Genomic DNA, 20,494 nt, shown 5'->3' with positions numbered 1-20,494 from the left:
GAATGGGAATGCGTCAAGCTGGAAGGGGGGAATCAGACGATCTGGACATGGACATCGAGACCCAGGGCGGATCATCATGCAAGTTGAAATACATACTTTTTTGTTATTTTATTTTTGATCTCGTAGTTTGCTCTCCCATGTTCATCTAGGCTGAGAGAATAGGATGCCTCATTATAATCTAGCAGATCAACAACAGACATGCAATTACTAATGGTCTGAAGATCGCCAAGACATGAAATTTACCCTAGCAAAACATCAGTCTCACCAGGATACGCTGTATCATGTGAGATGGGATGACAGCAAAGGCTGCCAACAGGTCAAAAAATACACACGCATCCGGGGAGCTTCACTGCACAGGAATTATGCCCAAGAAACCCACACATCAGAAGCATCCGGCAAATGGGCGCTGGATTGTTTGCACTTGCGGAATTTCCAGCGACATCGAGCGTGATGAGGAGGCTCCAAGAGGGGCCGGATGAGCTTCCCCATGCTTCAAGGATGATGGACCACAAGCTATCCTGTTCGAGTACTTGCGTGGCCAGTGGGCAGGTGGGATGCGCGGTGAAACAGCAGACTTCAGCGCGATCCGTCCCTTATTCCTAAAAATTGTATGTGCCGTGCAATGGCATAAGGGGGATGGCAGCAGTTGCGGGCTCGATGCTTGCTTTGACAGGCCCAGTTGAGGCTGAACAGTGTGTTGGGCGAGGGACCACATTTATGCATCACGACATGCAACAGACGTGGGCTGGTGTACCTGCCACCTCGACCGTAGGATCTTCGGCTCGATCAATCGACGAACACGCAAGCAGCTCCCACCGGGATGAGAAGGGACGAAAAGTGCGCAAGCGTATCAAAAATCGTCGTCTTGCTTGTCATGCAAGACGAGAAATCGTCGATACCCGGGGCCATGGGCCGAGAATATTTCTAGAACAGACGCAGAGTAGTACAGGACGCATGTAGATCTCTTGAAATGGTTTGAAGAGCATGGTCAACAACAGAAATCGTCCGATTGGCCGGCCCCGCAAAGTAGCACCGGAATTCCCGGAAACCACTCGAGTCTTAAGAGTATGAGAGACTGGGACAGGGCTGCCTGACAAACGCAAGGGCCCACGGGAGCCAGGGATTTAGAGGTTGATGTCTGGTACCCACGAAACTGAGAGTCGCCCATGTAACGATGTTTTTGTTTCTGCTGCGGACGCTGACCCCACTTCCCGTCTCAGAGACGACGATGTTTCACTGTTCTACTTCAGACGACCCCCCACTTCCCGCTCAACAACCAAAAACGACTACTATGGTGGATAACGCTGGTGGACAACATCGGTTGGCTGGACGAGAGGAATCGTGATTCCTGCCTTTGGGTACAAGATTGATGTTTGTGGTGTTCATGGAAACGATTGTAGCTTGCGTAACGGTTCGTGGTCTAGACCAAATGAACTTGACGGAGGTTGATGTAAAAAGAGCGGCACTGACAACTGCCGACGGTCAATTTGATACCACGGCCGAATGATGCAGATTCAGATCTCAACTCAATACATTTCAGTTGTCAGTAGCGCAACAAAATGGGGGCCTTTTATAAATAGTAAGCTTTCTGAACATGGTTTTGTTGCTGTATGGACTTCCATAGAGCCATATATTCCGCCACAGTAGACTCAGGGGTTATTCTGCATTCACCCAGCCTACCCGCTTAGGGCAGGTATTTGCACAAACACCGCCACGTCATTCATCAATCCTCATCATGCTCTTGAGTTGCTCTTGAGTACTACCAGCTGTGTCTTTTCTCACGGACACCACGTGCAGTCTCAGTTCTCGACCTGACTTCGTTGTTCCAAGACCTGGTCCATCATCTGATGGCTCTAACAATATGGAGCGCCTTGTGGTATGAGAGCCGGAGTTACAGTTGCAGTCGATGTGACCTTGCAGATCCCGCTTATTAACTGGAAAAATCGCTGTAAACCCAAGATCATCCCGTACGACGCGTGTCATTTTCCAGGCCACCTTCCGTTTCAAGCTATCAATAGCCACGGCGTTTTGCTATCCAGGCGGATAATTCTGACTTACCGGGCAGGTAGTAGATGTATAACGATAGGGACACTCGACGACGACAACGACGACAACGACGATAACGATAGGAATAGAGAGAGGGATATGAATAACGACGATAGTAGTGGAGGTTAATTAAGACAAAATAAAATATTTAATCTAATGTAAGGTAGGTAGTTATCCGCCCGGATAGCAAGACTCTAGCTACGACACAAAAAGCACCCAAGCTCTCGCGGTCGCCGAAGAAAGCTTGATTGCTGACGCATCAGCCGCAACCTCAGAACTCAGATCACGACGAGCCGATGGTTCAGATCCTTACAGTGATTGATCAATTCAGAACATCTAATTCGATCTTGCCGTTTGAAGAATGACAAGGGTGAGAATGACAAACAAAGTCGGAAGTCAAAGTGTTTCACAAAAAACAATGAAATCTTATTTCATCATTACCAAATCACCGCACGCTGGCCTATCTACTTGGATGTCATCTTCTCCAAGATATCCGCTCTCTTGATGCTTCCTTTCTCGCACATGCTCGTGAACATGCCCCCCTTGTCGAACAATTCCAATGGTGTTCCAAGCTCCGCGACTTCGCCCTTATCTAGCACACAAATGCGGTCATAGCCAATGATGGTCTCCAGTCTATGAGCAATACACAGCAGTGTCTTGCCTCTGAAACTTTCCATGGTCTGCTGGACCTTTTGATCCGTAGCCAGATCCACCGAACTCGTGGCTTCGTCACAGACAATGATCTTGGCATCCCGAACCAAGGCGCGGGCCAGGGCCATCAGCTGTCGCTGACCCAGTGAGAAATTGAGACCCTCTTCCTCAACCACGCTCTGCAACCCCAGAGCTCCCGGTGAGGACGTGTCAGTGACAAGATTTGCCTGTCTAAGTGCCGCCCACAACTCAATATCAGAGTGCTCGTCAAAAGGATCCAGGTTTGACCGGATGGTGCCCTTGAACAACGTCGGATCTTGAGGGATAATAGCCAGACGAGACCGCAAATCCTGAAGTCCAATGGTGCTGATGTTGACCCCATCAATCGTGATAGAACCACTGCTGATTTCCATAAGGCGAAACAGCATGCTCATGATACTGGACTTGCCGGCACCTGTGCGACCAACAACTCCCAGGCGCTCGCCTCCCTTGATGTGCATATGAATGTCCTTCAAAACGAGCGGCAATCCCGCTCGATACCGCATCTGCACGTGGTCAAACACAATCTCGCCTTGACTGGGCCAGCTCTTCGGCATGCCCTCTCCAATGTGCAGAGGCGCTTCTTCCTCCAAACCAGTGCCATAGTAGTGGATGCGCTCGGTGTTGTTCATGTCATTCTCAACTTCAGCCATTTGGCGTACTGCAAACTGGAACTGGCCCATGATGCCCAGCATATATGACAAGACCAGACCTCCGGTACTGGGGTTGACGGTGAACCGTGATGTAACCACCAGCATGCCGAGAACGAAAATGGTGACCAGGCCAATGGCGTCGAGACGCAAAGACAACCAGCGCTGATTTCCAAACGTCAAGAAATATGCGCCGTCAAAGTCATCAATCTGCTTCCTCAAGACTGCCGTAAACTGGTCACGAAGTCCATACGCGCGGATAGTCGAGGTGCCATACACTGCCTCGCTGAACTTTGCAAATACATGCGAACGCAAGATGGCTTCATGGCGCTTGATCTCACGCGCCGAGCTGCGGTAGTAGTTGGCGGAAAAGAGAAAGATGATCAGAAGCGGCACCAAGGCCGCAACGAAGTAGTAGTAATACGCGAGAATCAGGGCCATCGTTGAGAGCAGCATGCTGATGGTCAGCAAGTACATGCGCAGGGAATCGGTGAGGGTATTGTCCATGACATCGATGTCCTTGCTGAAGCGATTCGTAATGCGACCCAGCGGTGTTGTGTCGAAGAAGGACATGGGAGCGCGAAGGACTTTGGTCATGGCGTGATTGAGCATGACCTTTGAAGCGCGTGTTCCAAAGATCGAGATGGACACGGCAAAGCAAAACATCAATATCGCTTGCGCTGCGCCCAGGCCTGCATAGACGGCGATGTAGGTGTCCTCGTCAACATTGGAGAACTGATCTGCGGTCCACCATGATAGCCACAAACTTGTCATGATGTTGCATCCTTGAGCCAGAACAAGGAAGCCGATGACTAAGGGCGCGACAAGGATGGAGCCGCTGGCTCGGATGAAGGCGCCGTAGACGCTCCAGCTGACGGCGTCCAAAGCGCGTTCTTCAGCTTGCATCAGCGCCGCTGTACTCTTTTGCGTTTCGATCTTGACCAGCTTTTCCTCTTCATTGACGAGTTCCTCGGCAGTAACGGTGTTGGGGTCTTGTTGTGAGCCGCGGAGCTCGGAGGCTTGCTCATCAACATGAGTGAGCGCCATCAGCTTCTCGAATTCCTCATTTCCGGACATGAGCTCTTCGTAGCTCCCTTCAGCCTTAATGTGACCCTCGTCCAGCCAAATGATTCTGTCGGAACGGTTCAGGACGTGAAGTTGGTGTGTTGCTAGGATGCGACACTTGTTTGACAGCAAGCCACAGATGGCCTTGTCCATGATCTGTTTTCCCACGTGGATATCCACCGCCGAGAGCGGGTCATCCATCAACACAATATCGGCATTGAAGTAGATAGCACGGGCAATGTTGATGCGTTGTTTCTGCCCACCGGAGACAGTGATGCCGCGCTCGCCAATTTCAGTGCGATCGCCGTCGGGAAGCATCTCGAAGTCGGTACGAAGAGCGCAGGCCTCCGTCACCTTGTCGTACCATTCGCGGTCGAAGTCGCGTCCGAAGATGATATTGTCCCGAACACTGGCATTCTGAATCCAGGCGTACTGCGGGCAGAAAGCACGCGTGGCACCCAGTGTCAAGCAACCGCCCGTTTGGCGCATCTCACCAGCCAGAGCAGCCAGTAGCGACGTCTTCCCTGACCCGACACTTCCAATCACAGCCACCAAATCTGATCTGCCTATGGCTAGGTTAAGGTTGGGAATGTGGAATGGCTCCAACATGGTGATGGTGCTGGGGGTTCTGACACCTAGGCCATCCTCCCTATCGCTGAGGCCTTCGCGTGCTTGGGCCAATGTCTGCTCCCAAGTGAATGTCGCGTCTTCAACAGTGATGGCGTTCTGGCCGTTGTAATCGTACTGGACGTCGTCCGTCGACTCCTCGGCAAGTAGGAATTCCTCGATGCGCTTGACAGACGCTAGAGCATCGACGGCTTGCCCAATGACCATAGGAAGCATGTTCAAGGGCATCCGCAGGTTGTTGAACAAAGCCAGTGAACTGAAGATAGGGGCAGGGTTCAAGGAATGGCTCGTAAGCGAGTACGTGATGAAGGAAAGCATCGAGGCAAAGACGGGCATGCTCATAGAAACAGCCTGGATACCGTCGCGAATGGACATCAGAATCTGGATTGACCTGATCTCCCTCTTGCGAATCTCGTCGATGCGACCCAAGAAACTCGTTTCCCAGCCGAAAAGCTTGACGAAGCGCATGGCTTGCACGACCTCCTGCGTGAGACTAACTCGAGCGTCCGTGATCTGGTTGATGGCAAAGCGACGTTTGAAAAGAGCCTTGAAGGCCAGCCCCAGAGCGGGAGAACAGATGAAAAATAGACCGAGACCCGGCAAGGCGCTGTAGGTCAAGTTGATGAGAAGCAGGACCATTGTAATGACAATGTTAAGTGGTGAGCCCCAGAGAAGGTGGAAGAAGCCGCTAGCCGTATCGATGCGGTAGGTGTCTGTTGACATGAGGTTGACAATGCGACCATTACTCCATCCGCTCTCTCCTTCGGACTTGGTCTCAGGTTGTTTCGGCTTGTCTTGCTTCTTCTTAGTTCCCAGTAGCTTCTTGTACCACTTCTTCTCCTCGTCGCTGCCAGGAGCTACATCGCTAGGTGGGAGTGCGACATCGGATGAACCACCGGCCTTGGCGCGTCCCGAGATCTTCATAGCCTTGTCAAAGATGACAGACATCAAGACGGCTCTTGCCTCGCCGCCTACCGTCATGCCAAAGTACAGGAAGTGGTTGATACTGAGCGTCATGACGATCTGCAAAAACGTGATGATGATGACGAGGCCGACACCGTATCCGATGTCCGGTGCTGCCGAGCCGTTCTTGGCCGCATTGTAGGCCTCAGTCGCGAACGCAATCAGGTACTTCAGTAGGAAGGGCGAAATGGTCGATGCCACGGTGCTGCCAAGCTGGCACAGCGCGCCGAGGACAAACTCCTTCTTGAAGGTGCTGAGAAGGGCGCGCAAGAGAGGGCGCGAGCTGCCATTTGCCGTGTGCCTCTGGAATGCGGCGCGAAACTTGACTTCGAGAACCTCGGCGCTTCGCTCAGGGTTAACCTCCCAGATATCGTTTTGTTCCAACGGCCGCTGATAGCCAACCTGCAACCTTTTGTCAGAATCATTGCGAGTACTACTTCAAACCATCTCAACCTACATGCATGAGAGGAGTGACCCAAGTGAACAACATTCTGCTGAAGAATCCAGCTCCTGCCTCTAACGATGGCTGACGCCTGTCAGGAACTAGGGGCACATATTTCGTCTTGAGTGGGTTGAGACGCTGTAACCCGTTGCGCTGCTTTCTTCCCGATGTCGAAGCAGACTCCGAAGATGGTTCTGTTGACGATGCGTCGATGTTTTGCGCTTCGACCTGGCCGGCAGGTTGCTGCTCGGAGCTGTAGATAACGCCGGCGTTCTTCTCGCCTTTGCTGGGCTTGCCGAGGAGCATGGTGAGGAGGTTGATCCACCGATCGATGTGTGCGCGCCAAGAAATGGTACTAGGTATTATTGATGGACCAGCCTATCCTTCGCCTGATCAACAGCAACAACCTCGAGCAGGAGAATCAGAGGAATAACAAGCAACATGGAGCGAGACGACTTGGCGAAATGAACCCAGAGATAAACCGACTGTTTCTCGGCGCCCCAGCCTGTCAAGGCGATCGCAACTGCTCCACACTTGGCGCCGGCCATTGCGACAGGGTTACATGACGACCGTTCGATGCGAAGCACTAACCCTTGAAAAGTTGCATTCCGGCGGTCGCGCTTACGCGTTGCGACCCGTCCATTTGGAGCCGGGATGACGCCGTGGGGCCGATCGATAGCGGCATCACACCCTGGTCGGCTTCGCCGTTTCAATACGGTTTGGCCGTCTTTCACCACTGTCAGTACCACTGCTCTGGAATCGATGGAACACCCCTTGATGCACCGTTGCGTAGATTTTGTGCTTCATGGCTAATCAAAGCGAACTTGAGGCAACGGAATTCACCTTTTCTCAGTTCTTCTGGCTACGCGTAACTTACGCGGATGACAGACTGGATATATTTTGTCATAAAACGATGTCCATCGAGCTCCATGTTGTTTCAAAGTGCTGATGTTACTCTGCACTGATGATGGTTTAGAACCTCAAATAAGGCTTTCTAATCAAAGAAAGCCGCTTAGTAAAGACAACGGCAATTTTCAAGTTTTCAATCAGCACTACCTATTTCAAGAAGACAACTTCGGAGGGCCACTCAGTCGCGTGTGCGGACCCATGTTGCGATCTCGTCGTAACCCCACACTGCAAACCTTCCGAACCACGAAGTCGATACCATCACAAACCTCCAAGGCAGGCTGAATTTTGATCCTTTACCGGATGTGATGCGTCAGTGATGTTGAATGTTTAGATGAATGAGAAGGTGAAGCCCAAGGTTTAAAGTCGTTCGTGCTCTCAAAGCCGCAACGTCTAATCACGACTTTGGGGTTCTCTATGGCTCGGCAGTATACTGCGGCGAACAATTCACCGTTTTCGCGTCCCAAAAGTGCCAAATAATTCCGTCCACGCGTGCTGGCTTGGTACTCCGGCCACGTGTGGAGCCCCGCGCAGGAGGGTAGCGTATCTGAGGGCAACTTTGAGACAATGCATCCATTGTAGACATTCTCTTTTATGGGATTGACGTGTTGTTGTGAGTCTTGGATGCTCAACATCGCCCTCAAGTCTTACGAACATGAGAGCCGACAAGGACAACAATAGGAACGACGACGATAGGGACGACGACGATAGGAGCAACTGCGATGATCAATACCAGTAAACTAAAAATAGAAAATAGGATATAAGTCTCTGGTAGCATAGTCGGTTTGCTTCGGAAGACTGACATAACTTTACATTTAATTATTATGTAGTCAATTTGCCGCAGAAAGCTAAAGCTTGAATTTCAGTCGAGATGAGCTTCAGAGTACATAGTGTAGCGGCCACGGTACACAAGCAGTATGCACAGACCTAAGCTTGAGAAGAGCAAGGCAAATCACTCTCAGGTGAAACTTCTGTAAGATAGAGCACTTGTTATTTACCAACGAACTCTGGCCCATGTGCCCGTTGATAGATCGCAAATAAAGACATCCGCCAAATTCTTGAGAGGGCCGAAGGGGCCTGCGATTGGCGATTCCACCTTGGCTGTTTGAGCGAATCTTCGCGCCCGCCAAGTCCCCGCAGGACATGGTCCAATTAACCCGGGCTTTTTCAAGTGCACTCATCATACTTTCACATTGATTGCTCTCGAATGCTGGCTCCGTAAAGGCCTGAGTGGGTCGTCTGATTTAATCTTCACCTACGAGTAGTCGCAACGAGGTGATGTTCTTCTGCGGGGTCGGCGTTCCGCGACAGCTTTTCGAAAATGGTCGCGCTGATCCGACACAAGACTAATTTTGTCAGTGATCTGCAGCCTGAAAGACATCACACTGCGCGATGCAGCATATCAAGAAGGCTCGCTTTGGTTCCTCCCTGTGCACTCTGTAGTCGATAACACGTTCTGTCTCTTCGCGGAACTTCCACTTAGAACTATTGAGCGAGACTACATTGTCATGACGCAATATACACTGCATACCTCGTCTTTGTATGACCCTCTAGTCAAGCAGGTTCGCCAAAATGTCTCCATTACCGTGGACTCGGCAACTGGCCTTATTGTTCGTGTCTTTGAGCGAAACGACGAGGAACAATCATTTTCGCGAATTCTGCAGGAGCGAGACATAGACCTGCGAGGGAAGTATGTGATGCCTGGGCTCGTGGATGCGCACACACACGTGTTTTTGCATTCATATGAGTGAGTCGATCCATCCTAATCTGGCTCATTTTTGATTGTACTGATTGATATCTATAAGTGAAGCGGGTGCTCTCCAACAAAAGCGAGACGAGAGTATGACAGAACGAGTTGTCCGTGGAGTCAATCACTGTCGGACGGCTTTGCTTGCAGGATACACGACTTACAGGTACACGGTTTCTTCTGGATGCCTCCAATAATGCCTGAACACTCGTACTGACTGCTTTTGTTTCTGCAACAGAGACCTAGGGTCGGAGGGAATGCAAGAATGTGACGCCAACCTACGGGATGCCATCGCTCGCGGGCTTACCCCGGGGCCACGCTTGTTCGTGGCAACCAAGGTGATTGCCAGCACCGGTTCCTTTGAGCCGCGCACTGAGAACAGCGCCGGTGGCCACTGCCTCCTGGCTGGGGCGGATGCTGTTGATGGTGTCGAACAATGCCGAGAGACAGTCCGTCGACGGATTGCCGCGGGAGCAGATGTTATCAAATTCTTCGCTGATTACCGCCGGAGAATCATGAGATCGCCCCATGCGCAGCAACATCCCTACATTCCAAGTGTTTTGCATTCCCCCAAAGAACCTAACCCTGATTACTTAGTGTTCTCTCAAGAAGAGATGAATATGATCGTCAAAGAAGCTGAACTAGTGGGCGCCCCAGTGTCAGCGCACTGCTGCACATTGAAGGGCGCATTGGCAGCCATCGAGGCTGGGGTCAACACCATTGAGCATGTCTACTTTGGCAACGACGATATGTTTATGCGTATGATTGACAAGGGTGTCATAATGGTGCCCACTCTTGCGATTGCAGAAAAGCTGCATGCCCACCGGTTTGACCAGATATTAAAGCAAGTCAAGCGGGCGCACGACCTTGGAGTTCGCCTAGCTTGTGGCGGTGACACGGGAACCTATCCGCACGGCGACAATGTTCGGGAGCTGGAGTTGATGATCGAGGCTGGTATACCAGTAGTTGATGTGTTGGAATCCTGGACTGTTGGGGGCTGGGAGGCATGTGGAGGAAACTTATGCGGGCGGCGATTTGGATGGTTCGCAGAGGGCCTGCAAGCCGACATTGTGGCATTTGATGAGGATCCTGAGAAGAACAAACAGGCTCTCAGGTCTGTCAGCTTTGTCATGAAGGATGCAAAAGTGTGGAAGGAGGGGGGGATAGCACGCGACATGCACTAAGGGAAATGAACTCCAATCTGAATCTTGATTTTATGCGCTCCGATGCATTCGACCTACCCTACTCTGACTCTATCTTTACAGTTATTTCGAAGTCGTATTGAAGTGTTCATAACGGGCTCTCAAACGGTCCTAAACGACGATGACAACGACAAAGATGCCGACAACGACGATAAGGATGATGATGGCAATGATGACTAAGAATAGAACGAGGCGATGCTTTACTATTGGATTGCTCTATTAAGTTTTGCATTCCGCGTCTACGTGGCTTTGCTTGCTTTGCCACCTTCCCCTAGATAGCGAACATCCCTGAGACCAACGTTCCTAGATGCAACTACTTCACAAGAAGAGGGGTTCTGCGTTGTCTCCGGTAACGAAATCTGTCAGGCTCTCATGCGCATTCTTGAGGCACTCTTCGACCATCTCCGGGTCTCTGGGAGTGAATCTGAGTTTGAATAATGAGGGGATGGCATTTGATGCAGTTGAGTCCTCCTTGTAGTCGATGTAATGGATATTCGGGGGCATTTCCTTGCTCTCTGTCATCTTGAAGGAGAGAATCAAGCGAACAAATACGCTGTACAGCATCCGGTTTGCGAAGTTAACGGCCGTACACATTCGTGCTCCAGCACCATAGGCAAAATGGTACGGGGGAGGTATCTCGCATCCTGCTTCTATCCATCGCTCCGGGCGGAACTCCTGAGCGTCAGGGCCATACGTCTCTTTGTCCAAGTCACTGGTCAGCCAGCGACAACCCATCTCATTTTCAAGCAGAAATCGTACCAAAATTGACGGCCTGGTTATTGATGTAGATAAGCATCCCTTGAGGAATGGTGGCTCCCGCATAGGTGAAGTCTTTATGGACCTGTCGGGCTGGGAGAATCTTATGGGGCGGGTAAAACCGCAAAGCTTCCTTTACCAAACCGGAGACGTATTGGCTTTTCTCTTCGAGAAGGCACTGCTCAAATGCTTTCTCATGTGAACCGTAGGCACCTATCATGTCTGTGTACGCCTTGTTCTGTACCTCTTGTCCCCAGGGCGTTGACAGAGCCCCAAGAGTGATGATGACGGTCGAGTAGATGGTTTCGAAGCCGCCAGACATCAGGCCGCCGAGGATTGTTTTGATGTCAACTATTGACGTTAGCGTTAGCCGTTCGCGAGAATTTCGCTCGTTGAATATTACATACCCTTTGTGAGGCCATCATGGTTGTCTTCAAGAAGCATTTCAGCCACGCATTTCTTCTCACCCGATCGCAATCTGTTGTGGCTGTTCTGAATATTACTGAACATAGTTGCAAGCCAGCTATCTCGTCGGTTTCGAACTTCCTTTGCAGTGGTCGTGCGTCGGTTGGTGCCTAGGTACCTCAAGTGAGGAATAAAGTCTTGGGGATTGGAGTTTGTGGATCGGAAGCTGTACTGGATTAACTCTCGTGCTCTTCTGGGGCACTGACTAAACCGATCTCACCTTGCGATTGTTTTTGCGTCTTCGAGAATCTGGAGAAGCATTGGATCTTCAACCGAGTTGAATCGAGTACCATAGCAAAGCATCATCATAAGATTGAGAGAGAGACGCTTCTGATACACATGAGGCATGATATCAACTGCCCCCTTCAGGCTGTCGTAGTAAATCCTGGAGATGACGGCGCATGTCTCCATATGCAGCATTCCGTGCATCTTCTTCATTGCTGGCCCAGTCGTGAACGAGCCAACAACCCGCCTCTGCTTCTTGGTCCTCTCATTCCACGGAGATGTGCCAATGGTTGCCGCTTTGAAGACCTAAAGTCAGCATCATTTCTGGGCTCGCTGCGCTCATACGTTCAAGACCTTCACTAACCGGATGTCTTTGAAATAACTCCGTGAAATGTGTAGAACCATGGCCGGTCGATGGTGGCTGACTGATTCTGAACCAGCCATTTTCGGGCTGACTCAAATGAATTGATCACAATAGCCCGTCGGCGTCCCATTCTAAACTGGAAAACAGGCCATCTATACTTGGCAGACCATGACGCTGCCGTGGTAGCATGGTCGTGGCCCAACTGAGGTAGATGGCCAGCCAGTAAGCTCCCGCCAGGGATCTCAGGAATGCCCTTGACTTCGGGGAAGTCCACATAAAAGAACTTGAGACACAACAACAAAACTGCCGAAAAGCTGACAATTGCTAGGCCGAAGAAGGCCACGGTCGTGTGCATGCCAGTCGTAAAAGGAAGATACATTGCACAAGCGTATCATTCAGGCCTCACGGTGTCCGTATCCCAGTGAAGAAAGATGACGATGAGTGTTATATGCGTCTAGTCACGTCAAGTCCCAGCGAGCACGCCTAGAACCATCTGTGGAACAGCCTGTCAACTGTACGTACGTATCGACAAGGGTGGGTGATTCGGGTCTTGGGCAAGACCTTCTGGATCGGCGCATTGCGTCGCTTATCCCAGCTTTGTCGGCTATCTCCGAGGCTCATTGTCGCACTCGTCAGCCCCGAATTACGCAGACGTCTCGTGATCCTAGAGGGTGGCATTTGCTCCTACTTTGGGAAAGTTTTGCGGCGAGCCGGTATAAAGAAGACATGTCTTGAATTGATAGACGCATTCAAATTCTCCTTTGCCAGGTTGAACGGCACTGCACGGCGCCAGCATTCCAGTTCTCCAACATGGCGAGTCTACACATCAGTGAACTATTTGACGTCGCCGGCCGATGGGTTGCAATCACTGGTGGGGGTGAGAACCCTCTCATGCTTTTCACACGTGTAGACAGATTCGGTTCTCAGACTGGCATCATCAGCCTCTGGCATTGGACATATGCTGGCGGGAGGATGCGTTGTCAATGGGTCCAACGTCATTCTCATAGACATAGACGAGAAGGCGCTTGCAGATACCAAGACCGAACTTGAGAGTTTAACGACATCTTCAAACTTAGATGTCGAAGTGGTGATGTTCGTCCCACTCACTAGTGCCCCAACCTAAGCACCCGTTGACCCTGCTGGCAGAATTCGTGGTGATCTTTCCAGTGAAGACATGGTCAAAGATGTTGTTTAGTCAATCAGATCTATGTGACGCTGTTCGCTACATGAACGACATTACGTACACTCCAGGCGACAGTCTGGGTCAACTCGAGGCCGCGACATTATCAGCGCCGTACAAAGCCTGGGAACATGCCTTTCGCTTGAATGTCCTTGCACCATATTATTTAACGGCCGGATTAATCAGTCTCTTGGGCTCAGCAGCCGCACAAGGAGACGGACGGGGCTGCGTTATTTTGTTCAGCAGTCCGGCCAGCGTGCATAACAACCAGTTTGTTCCCTGCTACCAAACCTCCAAGGCTGCCGTGGATCATCTTGTCAGAATCATGGCGGCCGAGTTCGCAAACTTCTACAGTAAGATATTGAGCACCGTAACCTTACCATGCGTCAAAGGCCTCGCTGACTCTGTAGTTCGTATCAACGCCATGTCTCCTGGGATTGTGCCCTCAGGAATGACTCCCGACGACGGCACTTCCAATCTGCGCTTAGCAGGCGAGACTCCGGCCAAGCGGGCAGGAAACGAAGAGGACATGGTCGGGTGCGCGCTTTGGCTAATGCGCAAGGCAGGTGCTTTCATGGACGGAAAGGTAGTTCGAGTTGAAGGCGGAAGGTTGCTTATTCTTAAAGGCGTCACTTCCAACTCAGATTAATCATTCAATTGATACCTCAGCATCAAATAGCACGTTATCACGTGGCAGTCCCCAAACAGGTCATCTTCGTGCACGAATAGGTGGTTTAAGGTTTGAGCATGAATACAATAAAGCAGGCGATTTGCTGCTTGCCCCGTAAGGATGCAAATAGAAAAGGAAAAAGGACAACAGCATTATCCTGAACTAGGTTTCGCATTCTACTGGAACGACAACTCCTTCTCTTCTTCCCATCACATAGCGTACCTGAAGTAAGGATTCTCCAAATCTGTCGTATCCCGCTTTCCCAACTCACTGCCGAGCCGCTTCTGTTCTTCCTCCGAGATGTCACTCTCAGCCAGAGCCCGGTCTCGGCGCCTATTTTCTCTCATGTACCAAAGCCTCCAGCAGATGATGACCAAGATATGAGAACCGAAGCAGGCAGAGTACGCGATTGTGCCACCGACATAGCGATGGGCATCTTTGGTTTGGAAAACCTGAGCACCGACCATATTCCCACCACAGTATGCAATCAGTGTCATGGACGAAACGACTGTTCTTTTCGTCGTCCCTGCAATGTTGGAGGTGACTAGATAAAACTGACGTCAGATAAGTCGACCATTTGGGAGAGAAGACCTACTTTAACTCCATCCGAGGAACAGTGATAGAGAGAAGACCACATTGATGTCGAACATGCCCCATTTGAGCCATTTGTGCTCAGGTGTGTTTGGCATCAGAGACATCACTAGCATACCAACAAAAGGTAAGATACGTGAGATGATCATGATGAACATGCGTTGATTCTGGAATTTCCGGAGGTACCAGGCGACAAGGATGAAGACAACAACGTAAATAAAATAGCTGGTTCCGAGTCAACTTCGTGTTTTTCTCCTACCCACGTAACCATCCTCTGAACAAAAGGGGGAGTGAATAGGAATAGGGAGGATAATACCATTACGGGGCAAACCCCAAAGCATAGATTGCCATGTGTCGAAACCGAAGGTGACATAGAGTAGAGAGCTGAAGGTGGCAATGCCCCTGCGACGTTGAATCGTTAGCTTCGTCAAATGCAGCGAAGCTGTTCAACCTACCCGTTGGGGATGCATGCTAGAAAAGTATTGAAAAAGCCGAAATACACCTGCGGATCCTTGAAGCACTCCCGGACGTGATCCCAATTCCATGCTTTGTTGGCGGTTTCCTCTCCAATTTGGTTCTGGCTGACTCGCGCGATTCTGCCGCTCGTTAGTGTTGCACAAGACATGATGATATTAGAATACCTACGCCATTCTCTTCTCATCTTCGGTCAGCCATGGACATTCTGGGGCATCCCAAGGACAAAATAGCAAAAACTGGAACCGGTGAGGGTGAGCCCGCCAAGGAAGAGGGAAATGGTGCGCCAAGCTGCAATGTCGCCCTTTGACACAGCGTGTCAGGCGATTCCGTACAAGATCAGGTTACAAGTTATTGTGAAGAAGCCTTGCGAAGATTGCCAGAACAGGGAGCGCTGGGCGTGTTCAGACGTGCGATACCATGCGCCAGTAATTAGGAGAAAGCCAGGAGAGATGTTGCATTCGAAGAAGCCCTGAAGGGCGCGGAGCGCCATCAACTGGGCCCAGTTGTTGCATGCGCTGATGCAGAGGAGACAAATGGCTTGCAGCTTGTCAGCAACTTTGTCTTTGGGGGCATGAATCTTTCTTACACCAACCAATCATGTACGCGGTCAGAACACGACCGAGGTTGTACCGCTGCAGCAGCCAAGTGGACGGAAACTCGCCGAAGAGGTACGTGATGTAAAAGCTAATGACTTGTGTGAGAAGCCAGCTCGGATGCAGAGGTGGTGTTCTTACATGGTTGTCAACCACTGGTACTGCTGTCCATGCAGTCCCAGCTCGGTGTTCACGCCAAAAAGCTTCGTTGCGTTAGTGAGGCCGATATGAGTAAGCCTTTGGAGTCAAGAGTTGAAGACATACCGCCTGAATACTGATGGACGTCTTGTCGGTCTGTTGGATGCCATACATGAAGAACCCGGTGTTGGCGTTAGCATGAATACGGGTGATACATCAAGCAGAACAAACTTACATGGTTGGAATGAGATATCGGTCAATCTTCCGCGTCAACTTCTTGTAATCCTCCTCCGTGTACTCTTGAGTTCAAGTTAGCGTTGATCTACACTTCCAAACGATATCAAAAACTTCTTACCTTCCGAATGGCCCATTTCAGTGATGGTCACTGGCTCGATCCCAAGGTCCTTCTCGTCGTCCTTGGAGCCATCCTTCGATTCAGGTCGAGTCGTCGACGGCGGGCCAGCACTTGGAGAAGCCATTGGGGCCCACCTGTGCAAGAAGAACGGCGATGGATTGCTGACTGTTGTGGTTGTTTGGAACTAAGCTGGTAGTTCGCAGTTGTCATTCCACAGAGCATGCACAGATGAAGTGTTAAATGCGGAGAGGCCTTGGGTCAAAGCATGCCGGGATGTTGGCTCCCACCGGTGACCCGTTATCTCGGAAATGTTGGTACTAGCCAAGCGCTAGAGATAAAGATGAGGCCGCGTTGCCAGGATTCTTGTCAAGCCAGAAATCAGTGTATCTTTCTCGATGAACCGACGGCCTGAGCCAGGAGCCAGACCGCGCCCAATGGACTGATGCATATGTCCCCTTCCTGAGAGACTATCCGTATCGCCCAGTCAACCGAGCACTTCGGTGTTTCCCGTGGATAACTTCAAAAGTTGCAGGTATAACCGAAGGTCCCCGCCCCCAAGGCGGGGGTGGAGCAGTTGTGGGTATTTATTCTGCGGAGATGTGCTTGGGTGGTATTTCCATGCAGCATTGACGATAACGGAGCATCCGTTTCCTGGCTATCGAGATAACGCGAATATGCTTCCGGCGGAAGTATTCTGATCATAATTAGTAGAGTATAATAAAGGGGTGTGTTACTCTCAATATCATCGCTGCCCTCTTATCTCCCATTTGATACAAGGATGCACAGTGTCAGAGCCGATATGGAGGACCAAAGCCCTATCCCCGTCGGTAACTCGACCGAGCCTTTCTGGAGAACAGAGCTCCACGAGTTAGACAGTCATCGCAGCACCGAGCATCTTCCTGCCGAGTGCGATGTTTTGATCATCGGGGCTGGGTTTGCTGGCACTGCTCTGGCCCACTATATTCACGAAGACAACCTCCTTTCCCCCCCATCTGTAGTGATTCTGGAGGCTCGAGAGGCGTGCTCAGGTGCCACAGGGTGTAACGGCAAGTTTATCCCCACTTCCTTTTCTCCCTAAAACTCACTCAGGAAACCATTCCAGTAGCCGATAACAAGAGATCTGACTCCACGTCTAAGGCGGTCAACTGAAGCCTGATGTTTACTTCAATATACCCAAGTACATCGAGAAATATGGCGTGGAAGCCGCGGTTGAGGTTGCCAACTTCGAGGCTTCACAGGTCTTTGCAGTGAAAGAACTCGTAGAGAAGGAGAAGATAGACTGCGACTTCACTCTGACCAGGACCTGCGACGCCACTGTGGATGAGGGTCTCGCTACCGCAACTGAGGAGGCGTTCGCGAAGCTGGTCGAATCCGGGGGGGCTAATGTCAAGGATGTACATTACACACCTCGGGCGCGGGCTGAAATGGTAAAGACTCCCTATCCGCACGTTGTTGAGCTTGGGACGTTGAGAATTGCTAATCAGAAGAATCAGGTTTCGGGCGTAAAAGGGGTCCTATCGTCCTTCACGTTCACGGCGGGCCACATTTGGCCGTATAAAATGGTTATGCACTTGCTGGAAGGCGTTGTACAGAAAGGGGCAAACCTCCAGACTCATACTCCTGTCACTCATATCTCAGAAAATCTCCTCCTTGACGGCCGCTGGGAGGTATCCACGGCGCGAGGAAGTATCAAGGCTAAGAAGGTTTTACTGGCTACCAACGGATACACTTCACACCTGGCCCCCGAGTTCAAGAACTATATCGTGCCCGTACGAGGCATCTGCAGTCGCATCGTTGTGCCTCAAGGGAAAACAGCACCCTACATGTCGCAGACCTACAGCATCCGACACGGACCGTCAATGTACGACTACCTTATACCCAGAAGCGATGGTAGTATTTTTGTCGGCGGCGCGAAGCCGACCTTCTGGACCGATCGGTCCCAGTGGTACAATGTTTTCGACGACAGCAAGCTCATTGAGCCAGCAAAGACTTATTTTGACGGGTTGATGCAGAGGACATTTCGTGGGTGTGAGAACAGCGGTGCTTATACTGACAAAGTCTGGACTGGTAGTAAGTCAAACTTCAGGAACGATGAACACTACCGATTGGCACAGTCAAGCTAATACGAGTCGCTCCAGTCATGGGTTTCAGCTCTGATTTCATGCCGTACGTGGGCGAGGTACCTGCAAAACCGGGCCAATTCATCCTTGGGGGGTTTTCAGGCCACGGCATGCCACTGATTTTGCTGTCAGCCAAGGGAGTGGTGCAAATGTTGCGCCACGGAAAGTCCTTTGCAGAGACAGGTATACCCTCCCTATTCCAGGCCACTAAGGAGCGTCTGGAAAACACGAAGAACTTCATCATAGACGAACACGGTATCCAGCATGTGAGGGGCAAGTTGTAGTCAAAATTAAATCTCGCTTTCTTAATATTCATAAATTACGTAGTCCATCATATTGAAATCGTTAATCTTCTCTGAAACGCTTGAACGCTTCCACCCGATCTTTTGGGGACGTCTCCACCATGGAAGCTAGGTAGTTAACAACATCTGTGGCAAAGTCGAGACCAAACTGAATCGAGCGCTTGTCACTCAGCTGGGAGTTGATAACGTGAATCTTTTATCTTCTATTTTTAAACAGTCTCTCTTTCTACGTCAAAACATGCACCAACGTAGGTTTTAACAGGGCGGCTGTTTGACGTACTTGTGTTTTCTAGCTAGAGAATGAGCTCAATAGATCGATATTCTTTTACAGAACCACTATTTCTCTTGTGCTAGAGCGGCTATTTTTTCTGTGTACTCTCTATTGTTGATAGCGTTGTAGTCGCTATTTTCGTTGCTGTTGTCGTCGTCGTCCCTCATCGTCGTCCCTCATCGTCGTCCCTCATTAAAGTCAACGAGTACACAGAAAATGTAGCCGCCCTTGTACAGGAAATTTAGGCTCTCTTCTTTAATCCTATTTGGAATAATAAATAATGATGCCCTCCGCTAACCCTGAGAGGTTATCTGCGACTACCTCCATTTCTCCATATAAATCGGAGCAAGACTCCTTCTCCCACACAGATACCCACGCACCCTTGAAACTAGTAGTGAATGGGGCGTTAGCTTGTTATGTTCTACCAAGTGCTGGAAGTGATCGTTAGCTTACCCACATTGCCGCGCACCGGCTGTATCCCAGATATGTGCGGCGCCGAACCAGACCTCACGTTCCTCCTTGGGTAACTTGTCGAGAATGTACTCGTAGGTCTCCGGCGCCGGCTTTCCCACGCCAATGGTATCGCAAGAGACGAAGTTTTCGGACGGGAAATCCTCTCCGCCCTTGGCAAGATATCCGCCCACGCGCTCGGTGTCACCGGCTGTTAGACACCAGACGGTAAATCCTGCCTTCCGGAGCTTTGAGAAGCATTCACTTAAGCCTTCTCGGGTCCTGAGTGCTCGGTACGAAGCCAGCAAGAACTCGCGGTCCTCGTCCGTCGCGAATTTACACGGCTCCTGTATACCCGCCTGCCAAAGAGTTCTGTAGAAGATGGACCGGAAGATGTCAAAGAACTTCGCGTACTTTGCTCCGGAGATCGTCATGTAGGTGTATTCCTTCTCACCCGCCTCCATCCATGCGTATCCAAACAGGCGGGGTCCCACATGTTTGGCTCTCAGACGATCACCAAGCCGAGCCTCGATAGCTTCGAAAAAAGGCCTCGTAGGAGATCAGTGTTCCTATAGAATATTAGTAATAGCAGCCATTTATATCGATGTAGTAGTCATCGTGACCAGGTATGTCACGTACCAACAACGTCGAACACGACGTGCTTGTTTGCTGGTGACATTATAAACAGTGGAAGGCGAGGACTCTGGACAATTTTCCGGCGGTGGTATAAACGACAAGAGAACCAGCCGTTTGCACCTGGTGGTTAAGACGACATGCAATTCTGGGGCCGTGTTAGTGAGAAACTGCGACAGCGGCAGGGATTTGATTTAGGGACCGCGGCAAGCTTACAGAGCATAAGATGATAAGGTTCAAAGTCAGATGTAGCGGCGAATCACTCTGATTTACTTGATTTAAATGATGTGACGTACTTAAAACATCAACTCAGTTAATCACAGGCGTTAGCCCCGGCCAGTTACCGCAGCCACAGATCGGATGGCTTATCGCGTCCTATCAGACTGGCCGGCCGCCGGCCGCCGAAGTCTGCTTCGCAACTGCCCCCCTGAGGATTCGGCATCCAGGGGTAATCGGAGAATAACGAGGAAAGTGACAAGACACACGGGGAACACCGAAGAGATCTCGGCTATGGGGAAGATGCCATCTGGGGAAAGGGAAACGGCTTCATACATTCTTCGTGAGTT

At 50.7% G+C, this 20,494-nt stretch overlaps 7 protein-coding genes across 7 annotated transcripts; 3 read left to right on the top strand and 4 right to left on the bottom strand.

The window, feature by feature from the left end:
- Nucleotides 1-2,510: 2,510 nt before the first annotated feature.
- On the bottom strand, nucleotides 2,511-6,789 carry fer6-1 (Multidrug resistance protein fer6; the record flags this gene model as incomplete). The annotated part of the gene is made up of 2 exons (XM_037327806.1): nucleotides 2,511-6,443; nucleotides 6,499-6,789. The coding sequence occupies 2 exons, from the start codon at nucleotides 6,787-6,789 to the stop codon at nucleotides 2,511-2,513; spliced, it is 4,224 nt and encodes a 1,407-aa protein (XP_037174241.1).
- A 1,255-nt stretch (nucleotides 6,790-8,044) lies between these two features.
- CGCA056_v012561 (uncharacterized protein) lies at nucleotides 8,045-10,320 on the top strand (the record flags this gene model as incomplete). Its single annotated transcript, XM_037327805.1, has 3 exons — nucleotides 8,045-8,124; nucleotides 8,759-9,079; nucleotides 9,375-10,320. The coding sequence occupies 3 exons, from the start codon at nucleotides 8,045-8,047 to the stop codon at nucleotides 10,318-10,320; spliced, it is 1,347 nt and encodes a 448-aa protein (XP_037174242.1).
- A 336-nt stretch (nucleotides 10,321-10,656) lies between these two features.
- Nucleotides 10,657-12,228, bottom strand: phacA-0 (Phenylacetate 2-hydroxylase; the record flags this gene model as incomplete). The annotated part of the gene is made up of 5 exons (XM_037327804.1): nucleotides 10,657-11,036; nucleotides 11,098-11,445; nucleotides 11,502-11,725; nucleotides 11,780-12,090; nucleotides 12,130-12,228. 5 exons carry the CDS (start codon nucleotides 12,226-12,228, stop codon nucleotides 10,657-10,659), a joined length of 1,362 nt encoding a protein of 453 aa, XP_037174243.1.
- A 1,425-nt stretch (nucleotides 12,229-13,653) lies between these two features.
- idnO (5-keto-D-gluconate 5-reductase) lies at nucleotides 13,654-13,977 on the top strand (the record flags this gene model as incomplete). Its single annotated transcript, XM_037327803.1, has 2 exons — nucleotides 13,654-13,681; nucleotides 13,739-13,977. 2 exons carry the CDS (start codon nucleotides 13,654-13,656, stop codon nucleotides 13,975-13,977), a joined length of 267 nt encoding a protein of 88 aa, XP_037173711.1.
- Nucleotides 13,978-14,594: 617 nt separating this feature from the next.
- CGCA056_v012558 (putative transporter) lies at nucleotides 14,595-16,276 on the bottom strand (the record flags this gene model as incomplete). Its single annotated transcript, XM_037327802.1, has 9 exons — nucleotides 14,595-14,698; nucleotides 14,849-14,991; nucleotides 15,045-15,185; nucleotides 15,399-15,603; nucleotides 15,659-15,750; nucleotides 15,801-15,862; nucleotides 15,924-15,933; nucleotides 16,033-16,096; nucleotides 16,153-16,276. The coding sequence occupies 9 exons, from the start codon at nucleotides 16,274-16,276 to the stop codon at nucleotides 14,595-14,597; spliced, it is 945 nt and encodes a 314-aa protein (XP_037173710.1).
- A 675-nt stretch (nucleotides 16,277-16,951) lies between these two features.
- On the top strand, nucleotides 16,952-18,556 carry ordL-0 (putative oxidoreductase OrdL; the record flags this gene model as incomplete). Its single annotated transcript, XM_037327801.1, has 3 exons — nucleotides 16,952-17,192; nucleotides 17,290-18,222; nucleotides 18,291-18,556. 3 exons carry the CDS (start codon nucleotides 16,952-16,954, stop codon nucleotides 18,554-18,556), a joined length of 1,440 nt encoding a protein of 479 aa, XP_037173713.1.
- A 550-nt stretch (nucleotides 18,557-19,106) lies between these two features.
- Nucleotides 19,107-19,759, bottom strand: hdl-0 ((S)-2-haloacid dehalogenase 4A; the record flags this gene model as incomplete). Its single annotated transcript, XM_037327800.1, has 2 exons — nucleotides 19,107-19,233; nucleotides 19,299-19,759. The coding sequence occupies 2 exons, from the start codon at nucleotides 19,757-19,759 to the stop codon at nucleotides 19,107-19,109; spliced, it is 588 nt and encodes a 195-aa protein (XP_037173712.1).
- Between the last annotated feature and the right edge of the window lie 735 nt (nucleotides 19,760-20,494).

The sequence above is a fragment of the Colletotrichum aenigma genome, assembly GCF_013390185.1.
Source record: "Colletotrichum aenigma strain Cg56 chromosome Unknown KSG_Cg56_contig08, whole genome shotgun sequence".
NCBI lineage: Eukaryota > Fungi > Ascomycota > Sordariomycetes > Glomerellales > Glomerellaceae > Colletotrichum > Colletotrichum aenigma.
Note: the sequence above shows the minus strand (reverse complement) of the source record. Positions and strands in the feature narration are given on the sequence as shown.